This window comes from Hetaerina americana, unplaced genomic scaffold (assembly GCF_022747635.1).
Source record: "Hetaerina americana unplaced genomic scaffold, ioHetAmer1.1.p SCAF_1, whole genome shotgun sequence".
Lineage (NCBI taxonomy): Eukaryota > Metazoa > Arthropoda > Insecta > Odonata > Calopterygidae > Hetaerina > Hetaerina americana.
Window position 1 is genome coordinate 56,471,991 of NW_027286069.1, and position 16,964 is coordinate 56,488,954.

A 16,964-nucleotide genomic window follows, 5' to 3' on the forward strand; every position below is an offset into this window, starting at 1 on the left:
CAACAGGCCATTTGCAATATTATCTCAAAGAATTTCAAGAATATATATACTCTTATGAGTTTTCTGAAAGTAAAGCTTTTCAATAAAATCAAAAGCAATCAACCATATACGTATTATTTTTTCAAATTTTAGAACATATAAAATTTGGCATATTTACAGATTTACTACGTGTATTTCAAGAGCCTGCAATTATAAAACATTAAAATAAAACATGAAACAAGATGCGAAGAATAAAAAATTTTAAAAAACATTTCCCAGTGGTATATGTAGGTACATATATTCCCTTGGGAAGATATAATTTTACAGACACTGGAATACACAATTTCTAAGTTTTATTTAATCTATCTGTATTACCACCAACGTACAGCATGAGCTCTACAGTATTCCATATCAAAAATAAATACACATGCACAATTCACATTCCGATTGCAGTTCCTAAGCCACTTGTTTTATTAGCAAGAAGCAGGCATTTTAGACAGAAATCAATCACCTCATCTGCTAATGATCTGGCTGCACTAGGAACATCACCGTGCTACAAATGGATTTCTACTCGCCTTACCTGCAACAAGATGGTAGACCACAAGTGTGTTATACTGCCATACATGTGACTGACAAATGGTATCATTTAATAAATTTAGACCACAAATGGATTTAGATTTTGAAACATTTCTCCCGAGGCAATTTTCAAGTAACTGCATATTAAAGGCTTTTAAAAGAATTATATGCATCTGCTTGTATGGCAGTAAAAGGTGCTACCCTTTTTTGAATGGTCCACATACATTTAGTTATTGGCCAAATTTTTCTTCAGAAATATATTAAGAATTACTTGTTAGATAGAAGAAATACAGGAATGAGTCCATCAATGTGTAGAGGGCATTCCGTAATTGGGGCAATACCTCTTATCAATTCTCAGATCAGACATCAGTAGGAGGGTAATTGAAATGATGGCTTACATAATATAAGTCCTGCTAACTGTTCTAATAAGATAAGCAGCTAAGAATAAATAGTCCCAGAAATAAAAAGAAAAGTAGCAGCAAGTTAACTAGAGGTGTGCAAGTTTTCAAATCGCATTTAAAACTAGCTGACAATAGATAAAGAATAGAGCCAAAGTAAATTTATTCAGCTTGAATTGCTTAGACAAACTACAAGTGTGCATGCCAAAAATATGCATATGCCGTAGTAAATAAATTAACAACAAGACAGAATATAAAAGCAAATCCAACTGATATCATTTAAATTCAAAAAGCTACAGTGAATGAATTACAAACAGCTGTTCATTGAGTGATCTCAATGAGAAAAAATCCTGAGTTTTATATTATTGGACATAAGGCATATCCCCCTTGATCATATCAAAATGAACCACTTCACATCTTGCCTGAAGTAGTTAAGAAATCACAAGTATCTTGTTACTATTACCCACAATGCTAATTCGTGTGTGCACATCACCAGAAAATTATACTTTTCAGTGGAAATCTCTCATATAACACAATTTCTATACACTTTAACTTGGCTATGGTGCTAGTTATAAATTTACATTTTTCTCATACCCAACACTTCAACAATTGTCATGCTTTATGCAGTTCTGAACTAAAATCTCCTCTCAATTAGTCTTTTCTCAATATTAGTCTTTTCTCAATTAACTTAACTCAATTTCTCCCTCCTATCCTAGGAGCGTGCCAATTTCCATTTGGCACAATATTTATTCAATCAAAATTGGAATTTAGAATGAGCACTCAAGTACTATATGAAATGAATACTTTTTTAACTAATTAATTTTAAATATATGTTGTAAAAAGTTATTAAGTGCCAACCTAACTATTCTGACAAGCATTGCCATATCTGAAGAGCCCAATGATTTCAGTATAAAAATTCATTTCAGAATGAATACTGTATTGCCATTCATGAATTTTCTAACATGTGATCAGTACCTTACGCTACCCTAAGTACATTGAAAAATGTTTAATCAGGGGTGTTTTAATAGAAAATGCATCAAATTGCCATTCCAGAGAAACAATCTTAAGAGATATAAAAATATGATATCTTGAGGCAGCATTTTCAAAATTAGTTTAACAGTAGTTTGACAAGAGTTGGGCAGAGAGTTCAGTACCATATATTTTCAATTACCTATGTCTTCAAAAAAGTCCAGGAGAATCCAAATCCAGGAGAATACAAATCTAACTTGTAATGATTGATGTAAAGAAAACATGTTCAAGCACACTGAAATATATCATCCCTCTGGTGCATATAAAAGGTTTCACAATGAAAAAATGATCATAGGGCACATTTCTGTGATACATTTTCAGGGAGTGTTTAAACGGCAATGAAATCTGCAGTATTTAAAAAAACGGGACCATCCACACAGCCACCACACCTGCCATCACTGAACTTTGGGGAAGAACTTGAACATCAAGTACAGAATAAACATTATTGCTAGCTAAATTGGTTCAAGGGATGCTCCCAAGGAAGCCTGGAGTTGAATTCAACTTTAAATCCTTAAATATTCCATCAGAATAGTGTCCAGAATTGCAAATTTACTGAGTTAAAAAGACAACCCTTTCAATAGGAGAACAATTTAAGGAATATTTTGCATACTGGTTCATGACAGAGAAAATTATGGCTTTTCAAGAGGCTCATTTTCTTTGAGTGTAACATATCCCTTCACAGAGTAAACAGCTATATAAAATATGCAATGAAGCATTCATTTATAACTTGCATCCAAATTCCCTGTTGAAGTAAAGAAGTTTTGGAAATGTCAATAAATGAGGGAAACAAATGTAATCACTACCAGAGGTCTTGAAATTGAATGAATCTAGTTGGAAATATTTCCCAAATAATCATATCTCATCTTTTTGCAGATCATTTCTTTTGTTCACGAGAGTTTATAAGATCACAAAACGAAAAGTTACCATGTTATATAGTTGAAATTTATGGTGATAAATAGGAGTATTTGGGTTATTTTCAGCTTTCTACAAGAATATCCTTGGGGTTATCACATATATTTTGGGAAAACTGCTCTAGTATCTGCACTAATGGCACCATATTTTAATCTAATTAGTCCCTGCATTCCATCACCATTCCATTACTGAGATATAACAAGGGATGCCATGAAAAAATATTAACAACCAGACAATCTTGTAAAAACCTTGGTCCTACACCATATCTGCACCTGTTTTAAAATCATACATGCTGCCCCATTTTAGTCTATTCTTAACACTTTTTTTAGTTCCTCTATGCCTTGCTTATGAGATCTTGTAATCTGAAGCAAAGTTATAAGTATGATCATGTTTAGTTTTTGCAAGAGAAAAAATAGGCAGCATATAGCCTCATTTTTTTATATTTTTTACTATGATTAAAAAGTATCAATTTCTAATGATGAATTTATTTTAATGTTTGTTTCTCATGTTGAATTTTGAAATTTGAGCATTATAAACACCTAATTTTGTTTGATGTCAATATAAAAAAGAGACTAATGAGTGAATTAATTTGGTAACATTCTATATTTGGCCATGAATTATTTTGCTTTTACCACACTCATTACTATATTCTTCCTATTCATGGCAGATTATAATCTTAACTTCATGTTTGTACTTAAATAATTTCTGCATTAAATAAAATAGTAAATAAGAGTATGTATTGCATTGAAACGTCTGCTTTACTGGCCATGGGCTATGAAAGAGTTTTCCTTCTGTGATACATCAAGATTGTATGCAGAGCTAAGGAATGAGATATTGTAGTATAAAGTACGGGGTTCAAGGATATTTTGTTTCATGCCAGTCAGGACAGGTATGTAAGGTAAGTACAGTAGTGTGTAGAGCCAAAGCCAATCAGAACCTAATTCAATGGAATACTACTCAATAATTCCTGAAGACAGAATCTGATTCAGCAACAAATTCCTGTATTTGGATATTTTACATCCTCAAACATATTTATCTACCTGACAGTCAGTTTTATAGGTGAGAAGGGAGTTCACTCATTGCTAGGCCCAACAGCATGTGAAATTCACACTTCAGGGTACAGGGGCCTGTTCTTTTCCCTAGACTGCCTATGGTTTCCCAGGACTATCTGGTACCAAAAAAAAAATCATACAGCTCTGCGGGTGACCAGAAGCGTGCCCGGGAATTGAACCCTGGATCTCCAGTCAGTAGTCTGATGCTCTACCCCTGGACTACAACATCCTCCTTTTTGTAACTGTATGGTATGAATATTGATTTGGCCAAGTTTATATTTATGCTGAGCTTAATAAACACACTAAATTAAAATTTAGTAGCAATTTCACTATATCCAGCATACTTAAAATATTCCTGGCATACTTTGTTTAAAATAATTCTTTGTTCAATCATGTAAACATGTATACTTTTTTCACTACTAGGGCGGGGGAGATTGATGAAGATAAAACTTATTCTAATGAGGTCTTCCAATACTAAACTGCAGAATTCTGATTATAAGCTCTTGCATACTCCATTAGCTATGGGAGGTGGTGATACTCATAGTTTTTTCAACTTGCACTGTGGGAACCATTTACTGAAAATAATCTTGTTCCTCTTTCATTGATTTTTTTTAAATAGTAACATTAACAAATTAATATGTTTACCTAAACCATCTGGTAGCATTATATCTACAAATATATTTATAGATGGCATATAAAGACTCTTTCACTTGGCCTACTCTGTACATAACTACCCTTTAAAACTTCCTACTAGGTACTTATATAGGTTCCATAAGCTAGGAAATCATTAAACAGATGCATCATTACTGTGTTTCTGTGTATGATAGTTTAATTGCAAAATTGAGGTGTTTTTCATAACAATGGAGTATTTTGTTGCTTCAATTTTTTAAGTTAAAGTTAGCTATCTCTAACCGTACAAAATTTCTAAATTTACATAAAAACTGATTGAAAATACATGTTTTGTCTTAATGATTTTTCTAGGGAGAAGACACAAAATTTGCTAATCTTAGTAATCAAACTAGTTCATTTTTAACACAAAAGTAAATTGTGAAAGAATATACTTTGTTTACTGGAAAATGCATACCTATGTTTCCATATACATTAAAAACCACCATTTTTCCATTTCATCCATTTCCTTATATGATTATCTCACTCTCACATATGCTACTTCCAATAAATTGTCTTTTCATAAATTTTCATCCGTTTTAGTTCTTCGATTACTCTCTTAGTATCACAAAGATTCAAGTGAAGACAATTGGGCAACATAAGTAGTACAATCACCTACTTGAATTGACTCATATTCCTCATTTAAAGAAAGAAATTGCACCACAAAATATTTAAGAAGTAAAGTGAATATTCTTTTAAAGCACCACATTAGTGACCTGAAGGAATCTTCTTTGAGAGTTTTTGTTCCAGAAGAAAAATGCCTTCATCTCCATTATGTCATGCAAATCTGTAGCATAACTCTTGTACTATCAAATATACACTACAAGGATGTTGACGGGGTTAACAATATCAGAGTAATCGAATTAATAGCAATTCAAGATTCTTAAGCTAAAACATTTCTGATCTTCATGGTTTTTTAAAGTTATCTGCTAAGTCACCTCAGAGGATGGCTTCCTTTGAGTATCATAGCGATAAGCAGAAGGCATTTCTCATATTAGTTATCAAGATTTGACATTCACACTGAGAAACAACCATATATTACAAGATTAAAAATTTTCCATTAGGACAACCATTTTCAGTATTTATCTGCTTGATACGCTAAGTTCATCTGAATGTCATAAGAAAATTTTAGTTTCATGCACCAAAGGCATATACATATTTAGCAAGCAGAAGGCATTGTAGTGACATTTTGATAATTAAAATGACAAGATTTTTGGTTTTTATGCATTTAAATATTATTTTCCAAACTTATTGAAAATTTTACCATCTTTAGGTCATCATCCTGAAAAAACAGGCCCTGATTGAGTGCTTTAAACCAGGGTTTCCCTACCAGAGCAGTGCACAATATCAAGAATGTCATCTGCTCTTGATAACTTTGTATAGGATTGCAGAAATGTTTCACATTGTAACACTTGAAAAAGTCATTAAATTTAAAATGAAATTTCTCTTGGCTTCATGGGGTCTAATAAGCAATACATTGAAAAGATCCAAGAGTTTGATTTTAACGGCTATGGTTTGGATCAAAAGAAGGCCATATTACAGACTTGTAGACCTATAGGAACAAAAGGCAATAGTTGCTTCAAAAAGGAAACATGAACAATATTGATAAAACAAAAATGCTATGCAGACCTATTTATGCAGGCCTATTTTGATAGACACATCAAATTTTCAACACAACCATGGGGACTAGCATTTGGTGTGAGACTGAACGAATCTATTTATTTTCCTCTAGCTATATCAAATTATTATTGGAATTTCTTTAAGTCAATTAAGCTCAATTCATTGGTAATTGACTTTTCAGGAGTTAAACAAGGATTATTAAAACACGTCCATAATAGTGGGATGCCATAAAGAATATTCAGTACCAGGAGTAATTGATTGAAGGCAAACTTTGACTGTAATACCACTTTAGAATTGCTGGATACCATTGCCATGTATACATCAGGCTAAGAATTGACCTCTAGCACTACCGATGCCCAATGCATTGACATAGGTAACTACTGATGAGTAAAATGTTATATAGCTTGATATGAGCAAAATTAACGAATTTGAAAGAGTATATTCTATAAAATTTGGTAGATTATTCAATGATGCATCCATAAAATTACATAAAATGAATTATGATCTGCGTCAATCTTAGACAAAATAATTGAGGGGGTAGAGTATGGTCAAATTATAGGTTTGAATATACAGGTAGAGTTCACAATTAACTCAAAATTTGGCTATGGCAAGAATGGCTATCAAAATTAATGGTAGATCACAGTTTTAACAGTTGAGAGGTCAAACAGCAATTGGATTCTAACAATCATGCTCATCAAAAAGAGGTTTAACTTTAAATGACAAAAATCATCTAATTACTTCTTCATCAATGCACAATATTATTCTAAATCTAACATTTGAGATGTTAATTTATTTGCTACATTAATTCACAGCCCCATGATTTTCATTCACATCAACAGATAGGGTTCAACTAATGAAATAAAATTTTGGAATATTTCTATATATTTTTTTCAATTCCTATATGGTTTGCTAATTTTACAGAACTTATCATGACACATCTTCAGTGCCTCAAAATTACAACAGATGAAATTTATTGTCTCAGGCATAACTTTATAGAATTGGCACAACATATTTAAATGAAAGAAGTAACTAGGTAATTCCAAATGAATTTTATTAAAATACGACTTAGGTTTCAAATTTCAACATCAGACGTCATCATCAGGTCACCTGATGATGATGTCTAACGTAGAAACCTAGGTTGTATTTTCATTAAGTTTATGTGGAATTACCAAGTTACTTCTTTCATTTAAAAAATATTAAAACAGATGATGTTTTCTGACTGACTCCTGGTTAACACAAAGACCAATGGTAAGGTTTGCATGCATTCATAATACTAGCCAGTAAGATGAAAAATAATGTCATAAACCTCATTTCTTCAATGTTTTCCTTAAAACAGGTCCTTTCACGCTATAGATGGAATTATAACGGAGAGTAATTTACAGAAACACTGGATGACAAAAGTTTAGAAAAATTTTCAAAACTTATTATTTCAACAACTAGTTAAAAATTGCAACGATTTTATTAAGATACTTGTTATATTACCCATGGCATGGTGAATAATTTATTTCTCTGATTTATTAGTGATTCAGTGGAATTAGCCTAGCTCATGAAACTACAATGTGGATTTTTTTGTCATGACAAGGAGGACATACATTTCTTTTAATCAAGACATGATCTGTTTCCTGTTTACAGTAAGTTTTCAAATATCCTACTGACCTTACTTCAGGGATACTTTTACTTTCTTTCTATACTTATCGAGAATAACTCACATATTACTATGGGAGCATACCATTCTGCTCTTGTAATGATCTCACTAATTGATTACAATTTCCCAGTTATAGTTGCTTTTCTTTTTCAAAATGCACATCTGAAAACTATGAAAAAATACTGACCCATTCGAACAGTGCTGTGTTAATTCAATCTACTGACTGAAGACATACTCACTTAAGAAAAGAAAACTGTGAAATAGCAAAAATTAACTGAGAACATTTAATGATGTACTTGCACACCCTTAGTTACATAACTAAGAACAACACACCAAAAGAAACCATTGAAAAAGTGGAAAACTAAGAAGATATTATTCATTTACTTAAGTCTTTTCTCTATAGCAGTTGCTCCTTAATAATGGAATCTTTACTAGAGTGAGTAATTGCTTTCCCTAAAACATAAAGAGAGGTTATAAGTGTCTTGCTGTACATGTCTATTAGTTTTTACAGATTTTCAAATAATGATAAATTCTTGTTGAATAAATCACTCAGTTATCATCAAGCAATTACAATTATAATTAATGTGAAAAAAGTTCGTCTCCATTGAAAAGCACTGAAAAAATTGCAAACAAAAGTGTATAGTGTGCAATAACTCATAGAGTTAAGAGTAAATTAAATAAAGACAACATAATTTCTAATGTTAATTTCTTAAAAATTACTTGTCTGTAATTTGTGTTCCTAATTGAAGTTTGCATAAATACACACTAATTCATGCAAATCCTTTCAATGAGAGTTAATTAGTAGTACTTATTAGCAGTCAAAAAATCAATGAAACACTTCAAAAGTTATGTAATATATGTCATTTCAAATTAATTTCTATTTACCTGTTTAATTGATGCCTCTGATCTGGAAATGGCATATCATGATAATTAGGGGAAGATGAGTATTCCTCAGCTCTGCATCTTCTAGAAAATAGAAATCCTGACACAAATCCCACGACTAAGGCAGCTACACATGCAGTTGCCACAGCAATTGCAAGGGTTTCAGTCGTATATGTTGAAAGGCGCTCCTGTGATGCATGAAGCTTAGGACCTACAATTCAAATTGAAGTCAACAATGAAGTTATTAAAATAACAAAATAATGATCCCACCATACAATAAAGCAGCTACTATAAATATCTTGACACTAAAATTTTTAAATTCTTTGAAGTGGCTGCAAAGCCCTCTCTAAAATGAACTCATTTACTCAGTGATAGAGTTAATCCTTTGATAGACTAGAATAGGTAACCAATCAATGCCTCTGCTCCAGCCCGGATTGATGAAGACACCAGCTATATAGTTGTTTCAAGTCCATAATCCATAATATGATAAATCAAAATGAAAATATCACTTTCTTCTCTTAATTTTCCAAAAAAAATTACACAGTATCTTGATATTACTTGTGAAGATGATTCAATCCGGGCCAGCCTATGGTCAGTGAGAAACAATTTGAAGGGAAGAAATTAATGCACTTTTTGAAGAAAAAGCAATAAATTGTTCTGAAAAAGTTATACTTCAGATATGCTTTTACACACATTATAAGTGCATGCATGCGTACATATATTATCGGTGTGCATAAAAAACACACATACATGAATATACCAGCACATTGTTATACTTCCATCAATTAAATATAATTATTATTTTATTTTTGAGCAATTTACCACATAGAATGTATAAAAAGACAGCCATTTTCATCACAATTGATACATTAACTTTTGTTGCTGTACTTATATTGGAAAATAATGGATGAATTATTTTTGTGGAATACCAACAGAAACACATTGGAACACATATACACTTAGACTAAATATTTCTACTTATCTTAAATAGTGGGCATCATTTTAATTTTCATTAAAACCACCGTTGGTGGCTGATGGTAGAAATCAACATTGGTGGAGTAATTTACACATAAGTCAAGTGTATTTTGTGTGTATATTAGTAATAATTCGAAACCACTTGAATCAGCTAGAACGTGGGAGAGTATGGTTTATAAGCTGGAGCTTAATTGAAAAATATGATCATTTCATTAACCCAATGTTTTTTAAAGATCTCTGCTAGGCACTTACATTGTTTACAGAGCAAAATTTAACTAAAGGATATACTTTCAAAATTATTGAAATTTTATCTTGATTCTAACAATATAAAATTTTATTGCATAATTATTTCCGATTGTACTGCATTGAAGGACTCAATTTCAACCCACTTTTACAAATATGTTTCAAGCATCTATTTACTTTTGAATTTACATTTTTCTTGGTAGATGGTTACATGAAGGTAAACAACAGTTATGAAAACAGAGATTGAACTTAATGTTCTGCGTTCACACCTGCTTCAATATTGGCTCTAAATGTTTAATGTGGAATTAAAATCTTGAAAATAGATTCACTAGCCAAAATGAAAATGAAAAAATCTTATCCATAAACAATCTCTCTAACTATTGAGTAAGGAGACAATAACAGCAGCCTTTTTCAAACATAATAATATTATGTATTATGTTATTTGATCCTATTTTGTAGTGTATTTCATTTCACATGACAGCAATAATTTTTTTAAATATTTTGAATTCCCTTTTTTTATTTAGCAAATAGGCTGTTAATTTTTTTGAAGCACACCATTTGTTAATGACGTTAGTAATATTTTGTGTTAAAGCAGTATGTTTCACGTGACTTAGAGGTAGATATCCACCTACTAGGCAAAAAGTCAAAAATTAAAATAAAACAATGAAACGATACAAATAAATGTATTGCCAAGAAGACACTAGTAATAAATTAACATGGTGAAAAAAATATCTACATATATAAAATTAAATTAATAATGAATAAAATTAATTTCCATTTTGTACTTTTACTGACATACTGCAAATTACTTAAATTTCACATTATTATATTCCCAATTGTCAAATGTATTCACACCAAGTAAGCTTAAGTGGAGTAAGCCCAGTCCCTTCAAGCCTGCTTGCATAAGTTCTTCTTATTGTACCAGTGGGCATTATTTAGAATTTGTCAAGTTAATATGCAAGTGAATAAAGAAAGTGAAGTATTAGATGCATATCCCAAGTGCCTCATCCCTATAACATTCATTCACACAAAGCGTTTGATAAAAAGTATAAGAAGCATTATCAATACTTCATGAGGGTTTTGTGGAGACAAGTGCAAACAATTATCCATTGCACAAATAGTTCTGAATTTGGCCTATTATTTTGGTAATATAAATTATAAACTTTTGTAGTCAGATTTTATAGTTCAGCATTATTTTAATTAATGATTCAAATCATTTAATATGAATAACATTCCACCTCACTATGTCTCGGAGACAAATTAAGAGGGCTGAACAGTGCATATAACTGACACAAAAATTTTGAGAAAGAATGGAAAACTACTAGTCACAGAAAAATGAAAGTATAATGAATTAGTTTTTTTTTAGTTAGAACACGTAAGCATGCAAGGCACATTTTAAGAGCACATCCTTAACAATGAGTAGAAATGTTAAAAAAAACTTGTTTGTGCTATCATCCTTTTTACAGAGAACGATAGCGGAAAATGTATTTTAGTGATGTTATTTTGTAATGGTGTTATCAAAGGATTGTGGTTTAAAGGGAACAACATACTGCAGCAAATGTGGATTTGAAATATATCAATCTCAATGCTGGCATAATAATCCAAAATAAAATTTGTACCTTAATTAAATTTAATTATGCACATTGCAGCAGAAATAGTATTCAAAATACTTATTTCAATTCATGAGTACATTCAAAATAATACATTTAATTTATTACACTCAAAAAATAAGTTTTACAATTTTAGGATGGAGATTTGTGATGCATGCTCCCACTGAAACTCATAACTAAGAATCTGAATAAAAATTTCTAATAGGATAGTAGGAACAAGGATGAGTATAAAGGGACTAGAATATGCTCTGTTAGCAAGTTCATACTTTCCGCAGTGTACAAGTGTGAATAGAATTTTATTTTTTCAAATGGTTCAAATAGAATCTCATCATGTGTCAAGTGAGAACATGCATTAAGCACATGAATGTGTCAATTGTTTAATAACCCCCACAAATTTCTAGATTGATAAGTTCACTAACTACAGTTGGAAAAGGCAAGCAACACAGATGACAGAAGCAGGTAGAAAGGTTAGAAAGGAAATAAAATTTGATGGAATGCCACATTTTAACAACACAGAATGCTATTAAAAACTATGTTTCTAGCTTTTAAGACTGAACCACAAGCAGACAATTGCACTATTACACAGGGACTGGGCTTACCTGCTTGGTTGATTTCTGCCAGAGTATTTGGTATAATGTTGGTTTCAGCAAGCTCAATCAAGATTTCATTGTTATCAATATCCTGATCAAACTCATTCACTATAGGGTCTAAGGACTGAACGGGATCCCCTGCTAAAGAAAAAAAGAAATGTGGTTACTCAATCACTGTGATTAAAAGTAAGAAACTAAGAGAAAACCATGAATTTCACATTTTTTCCACAATTGAGCTACCACACAAATATTAGTGCAAGCTATCATGCAAAATCATGCCAAGATATGAGAGCACACACAAATGCAGCAGAAAATGCATGACAAAGACTGCTTTGTGATATGCATATTCTGCGTGATTCACTAGCAGCTGTCCTGAACTATTCTACAGTGTAAAATATATTCAGTGAAGCAGTAGAAGAGTAAATACACCTGGAATCATCATGTACATGCCACTATGAGCATACAAAGCTTTATGCAAGGAAAGTCAGTACAATGCAATACAACAAACAGGTGTTATTGAACTATGGTAATGCTTAGAGTTAATAAGAACAAATTCAATTCAAAAAGCCAAATGAGCATCTCATTGCCAACGTGCTTGAGTTTTTAGTTAAATTTAAGAATATATAGATACATAAAAATACAAGGCTAAATTTATCTATTGTGATAAATGTGATGGTATAAATGGAAAACTGAGTCTCACCCCAATACCAGTGGCACACTCTAAAATCCATTTACCAGCAGACCAAAACCATTTAAATACACACATCATGTCTCAGGACGTACCAACACAGCAGATAAAAAATGTAAGGTGAAGAATGCTCAATTATCTTTTTAGAACAGAAATGTTAAGGTGACACTCATTATAGAAATTTAGGAAAAAGATGACTTTAATCAATGAATATATTTACCCATTTAAGTAAAAATACTATAGAAACTGAGAGCAAATGAAACAGCCACCATTCTACTAATTCTCTAGATTTGTAATAAAAAACTGCTAAAAAGAAGTTTTTCAACAAAAATAAAAAAATAATTTTAAGCGTGCAAGTTTTCAAGCTGCATAGACATCCTGAAGTTTTTCAGTGACATAAAAATGGTGCTTATTTCCAAGTATTGTTTTCAGCTATATCTGAAAAATTGAAACATAATAGTTGACAATTTCATGGTAGCTGTGTAAAATTACTCCATTACAGCAGAAAAAAGATATTCATTTACTCTGTAGAATTGAGTATTTTTTTCATGTGTAATTCACTTAAATAAGTTAGAGATATCTTTCAGACTCTAACAGTACTTGGCAACAGCATCATTATTAGAACAACATCCTCAGATACACACTCTAAGGATATTTTAACATGTAGGTTATTCCTAAGCAATAGCTACTGTTAGCCTCAAACAACCTCCCACAATTTAATGAAGCAGCTGATATGTACTGAAAGTAGAAAAGAATGCTCAATGCATTTAATGTTGTTGTTTGGTACTCTGTCTCTATATCCATCTTCCTACCCTGTAAGAGTGAACATGCATCTTGATATACCACCTCCATTTGGCTAATTTAATAATGAATGAAATGAAAAAGAGTTAGTATTAGTATTGAGAATTAGTCTTTATAGCCCAAAAAACCAAATTAACTCCAATTTGATTCACGAGATTCATCAATTGCTTTCTCTATTAACTGACCAACAACTGCAGCCATTTTTGTACTATTAACTTCAGTTGGTTCAATGCATCTCGGACATACACAGGGGAGACAAGTGACTGGTGGAGCATCTGAAGAAAATTTCAAAAGCAGTTATTAGTTTCTTCAGGAGGCATCAGGAATTCAGCGATCTGTAAAAGAATGGCTAGCCTAATCATTGAAAACAAGAAGATTCCACAAAAACACAGACATCCAAAGACAGCAACAAAAGCATTCAATTGCTTGTGCATGACATGTCTTATGGGTGCAAAAACTCTAAGAGATGTGGAAGGCATAAACGATGAATGAATAAACTGTTTTGAATTTTGAAAACTTGCTTTGATGAGCCAAATGATGTCATAAAGTGTACAGTTTAGACATGAGTTTGTGCTACACAAGGACTCTCAAAGGGGAACTCACCACTTGGACTAGCAGTCTCTACCTGAACAGCGGCAGGAACTTGTGCTGCAAGAGTGATTCAAACAATTAAAGCATAAGATTATACAAAAGCTTTATTAGTCATTTGCATTTTTGGCATGCTACAGGGTAAGAAAACCATGAGGTTAATTTCCACTCTCACATAACATCTTTATAAGAATGTAAGAATAAAACTACGCTATCTGGTGATAGAACTAGGCTTAATATATGTATACTATGTTTAAAAAACTAAAAATATGACTGCACACATTCTAATTTTCATTTCAAGTTAGAGGAGTCAAAATTAAATGCACAAAACTGGCCTTATGTGACCCAAAAATACCAATCAATTGCTTTTTGTGCCATAACTCAAAATTCCAAGCGATAATTTAGCAAAGTTTGAGAAATCATTCGCCAAGCAGCTAATTGTATTTATTCAGCCTCACAAATATAAATATAGCTAGCAAAAAGCCAGTTACTTTTTCAAGAACTAGAGTCACATTATTGTCATTAAGTTCAAGAGTTAGCTAACTGCAAAGGCTATCTTTATAACTTAATAAAAGTTAGGTACCTTCTGCACACATAGGATGCTCTCCTACAGCAACATTTTGAATGAAGCGATTTCCAACACTCCACTCTGGAGAACCCACAGCTAAACAGAGTTGTTGCTGAGGGTCCCAGGCACAATATGGATCTTGCAGAGCAATACATTCCCTGATGTTAGAAAATGAAAGGCACTCAATAATTATGAATACATTAAGTCAGGATATGCAGGTCTACAATAACCACATTAAAAGTTACTATCAAAAAATTTTGATAATACATGTAATTGAAGATGAATAGAAAAATAATCATGGATGCATATTGAACTGGCAATAAAAAGCACACTAAATGTGTTAATATCATTGAATAATTGAAAATATTGTTATCATAATTATAATATCATCTTTCCTACCTGCACGATGTCACTTTATCACTGGAACATCTATGTAACTTAATAGCTTGTATTTCATCATCAGATACTACAATAAGCTTAGAATCTTCAATTTTGTCAGACATGCGCACCACATATAAGTTTTTAATGGCTATATTAATTGGGAAGACTTGAATTTCTTCAATAATCACTGGATTCACCTTCTTTGTAGTTTCATAGGAGGCTGAGTTTATAGCTTTAATTACTTTCCCATCATCTAAAAAATAAAAAAAATAGTTACTTGGCTGTCATCTAAATTGGCATATTAAAAGAAAGTTGTTAATTATGGAATATTTTTTTAAAAGAAACACCTTCGTTCTTTTATACAATATTGTACAAAAATATGAAACTAATATAACTAAAATAAGTAATTAAACTGAAGGACTGTTTGATAAATGAGGGTGGAGGGACAAGTGGTAAATTCACAACTGTCAGGTAGGGAGCAAGTTCCTTCTGTATTCTGCACAAAGCTTCCAAGAAATTTCTGGCACTCAAGACCCTATGACTAAAATACTCTAAAAAATTAGGAGAGCATTTCTCTAACAAAATATATCTGAGACTTCATGAAGACATGAGTTCTAAGTAATTTTTAAATATGAAATAATTTCCTTAAAATAAGTCATTTTCAGAATAATAACATGAATATTCATTATAGATTGAGGCATACCAGTTCCAATAAAGAGTACATCATAAGCCTTTCCATCTGATGTCCTCACTTGTGGATCCACTGCAATCATGGTGAATCTATACCTGAAATTAGATAAATAATGAAAAAATGAACACTTGGTAAATATGTAGAGAATAGAAAAAAATCATTTCTTACAGATACCCAAACTAGAGCATGTATGAGTAATTACTGAAACCGCCAATAAGGTGAAGTATGAAGAATGACAAATTTTTAATTAGTTGTCTTAAAATCAAGATTCACAGCTCCCATGCATGTTTCGTTAGAATGAAAGGAAATGCATAATAAACTGTAAATGGTACATAATACTCTGCTAATACACCTCATCTAGAATGTTGATATTTCTTAATCACGATGCCATGAATACCATATTCATAGATATATAATAAGAAATTTGACTGTTTTCAAAGCAGAGGTTTTACTGCGCAAATTAATTTCAATGTAAAAAAGTATCTAATATTCTTTAGATACATACGACCAACATGGTAAAGTAAACAATAATGTGATCACCAATAAGGAAAGTCAAAATATTAGTTAAAAGGATTTGCTTTATGATTTCCATTGATACTATCAATACAATAATTATCTTAAAGGTGGAATAGAGCTTACTGCATGCTGATCCGGATAACTACAGGTAATCCAAAGAAAGCAGGCACAGCTTCATCCATTAGACCATGTGATTTAACAAAATTGACTGTTACATCAGGCAAGGTCCTCGAGTCATTTACACACTGCCCTGGACGTGGTTCGGGAACTTTTGTAACTGGAACAGCAAGCCAATTAGAATTCATGGTTTCCTGCTCCTTAAATGGTCCTTCAAAAGAGTCCAGGATATCTTCCATTGTAAATGCACAGACTGCAGATCCACTGATGGAGTTAATTGGAGTAGTAAATACACCATATATGAGTTTTGCTTTGCGATCTCCATAATTTCCCTCTATTATTTCACTAGTTGACTCTGAAAGAAAAATAATGTAGAGCTTTATTTCAGTTTCACAATTTTCAATCAACAATGGAATAGAAAATTTATAGGTTTATAA

The 16,964-nt window shown here is 31.8% G+C and overlaps 1 protein-coding gene across 10 annotated transcripts in view; it reads right to left on the reverse strand.

Annotated features, from left to right (window-relative positions):
• Positions 1-16,964, reverse strand: part of LOC139691948 (semaphorin-1A-like) — a 693,697-nt gene that overhangs the window by 1,673 nt on the left and 675,060 nt on the right. For 3 of the 10 annotated variants that reach the window (XM_071589921.1, XM_071589938.1, XM_071589911.1), the window contains 8 exons: positions 16,534-16,882; positions 15,907-15,989; positions 15,222-15,456; positions 14,838-14,980; positions 14,270-14,314; positions 13,852-13,941; positions 12,187-12,318; positions 8,763-8,970 (listed from right to left, as the gene is read on the reverse strand). In XM_071589921.1, the coding sequence (XP_071446022.1) occupies positions 8,763-8,970; positions 12,187-12,318; positions 13,852-13,941; positions 14,270-14,314; positions 14,838-14,980; positions 15,222-15,456; positions 15,907-15,989; positions 16,534-16,882 (1,285 nt within the window). Of the gene's footprint in view, positions 1-489; positions 560-8,261; positions 8,331-8,762; positions 8,971-12,186; positions 12,319-13,851; positions 13,942-14,269; positions 14,315-14,837; positions 14,981-15,221; positions 15,457-15,906; positions 15,990-16,533; positions 16,883-16,964 lie in introns of those variants that run through there. The other 7 variants (XM_071589964.1, XM_071589972.1, XM_071589929.1 and 4 more) reach the window with 7 other exon arrangements.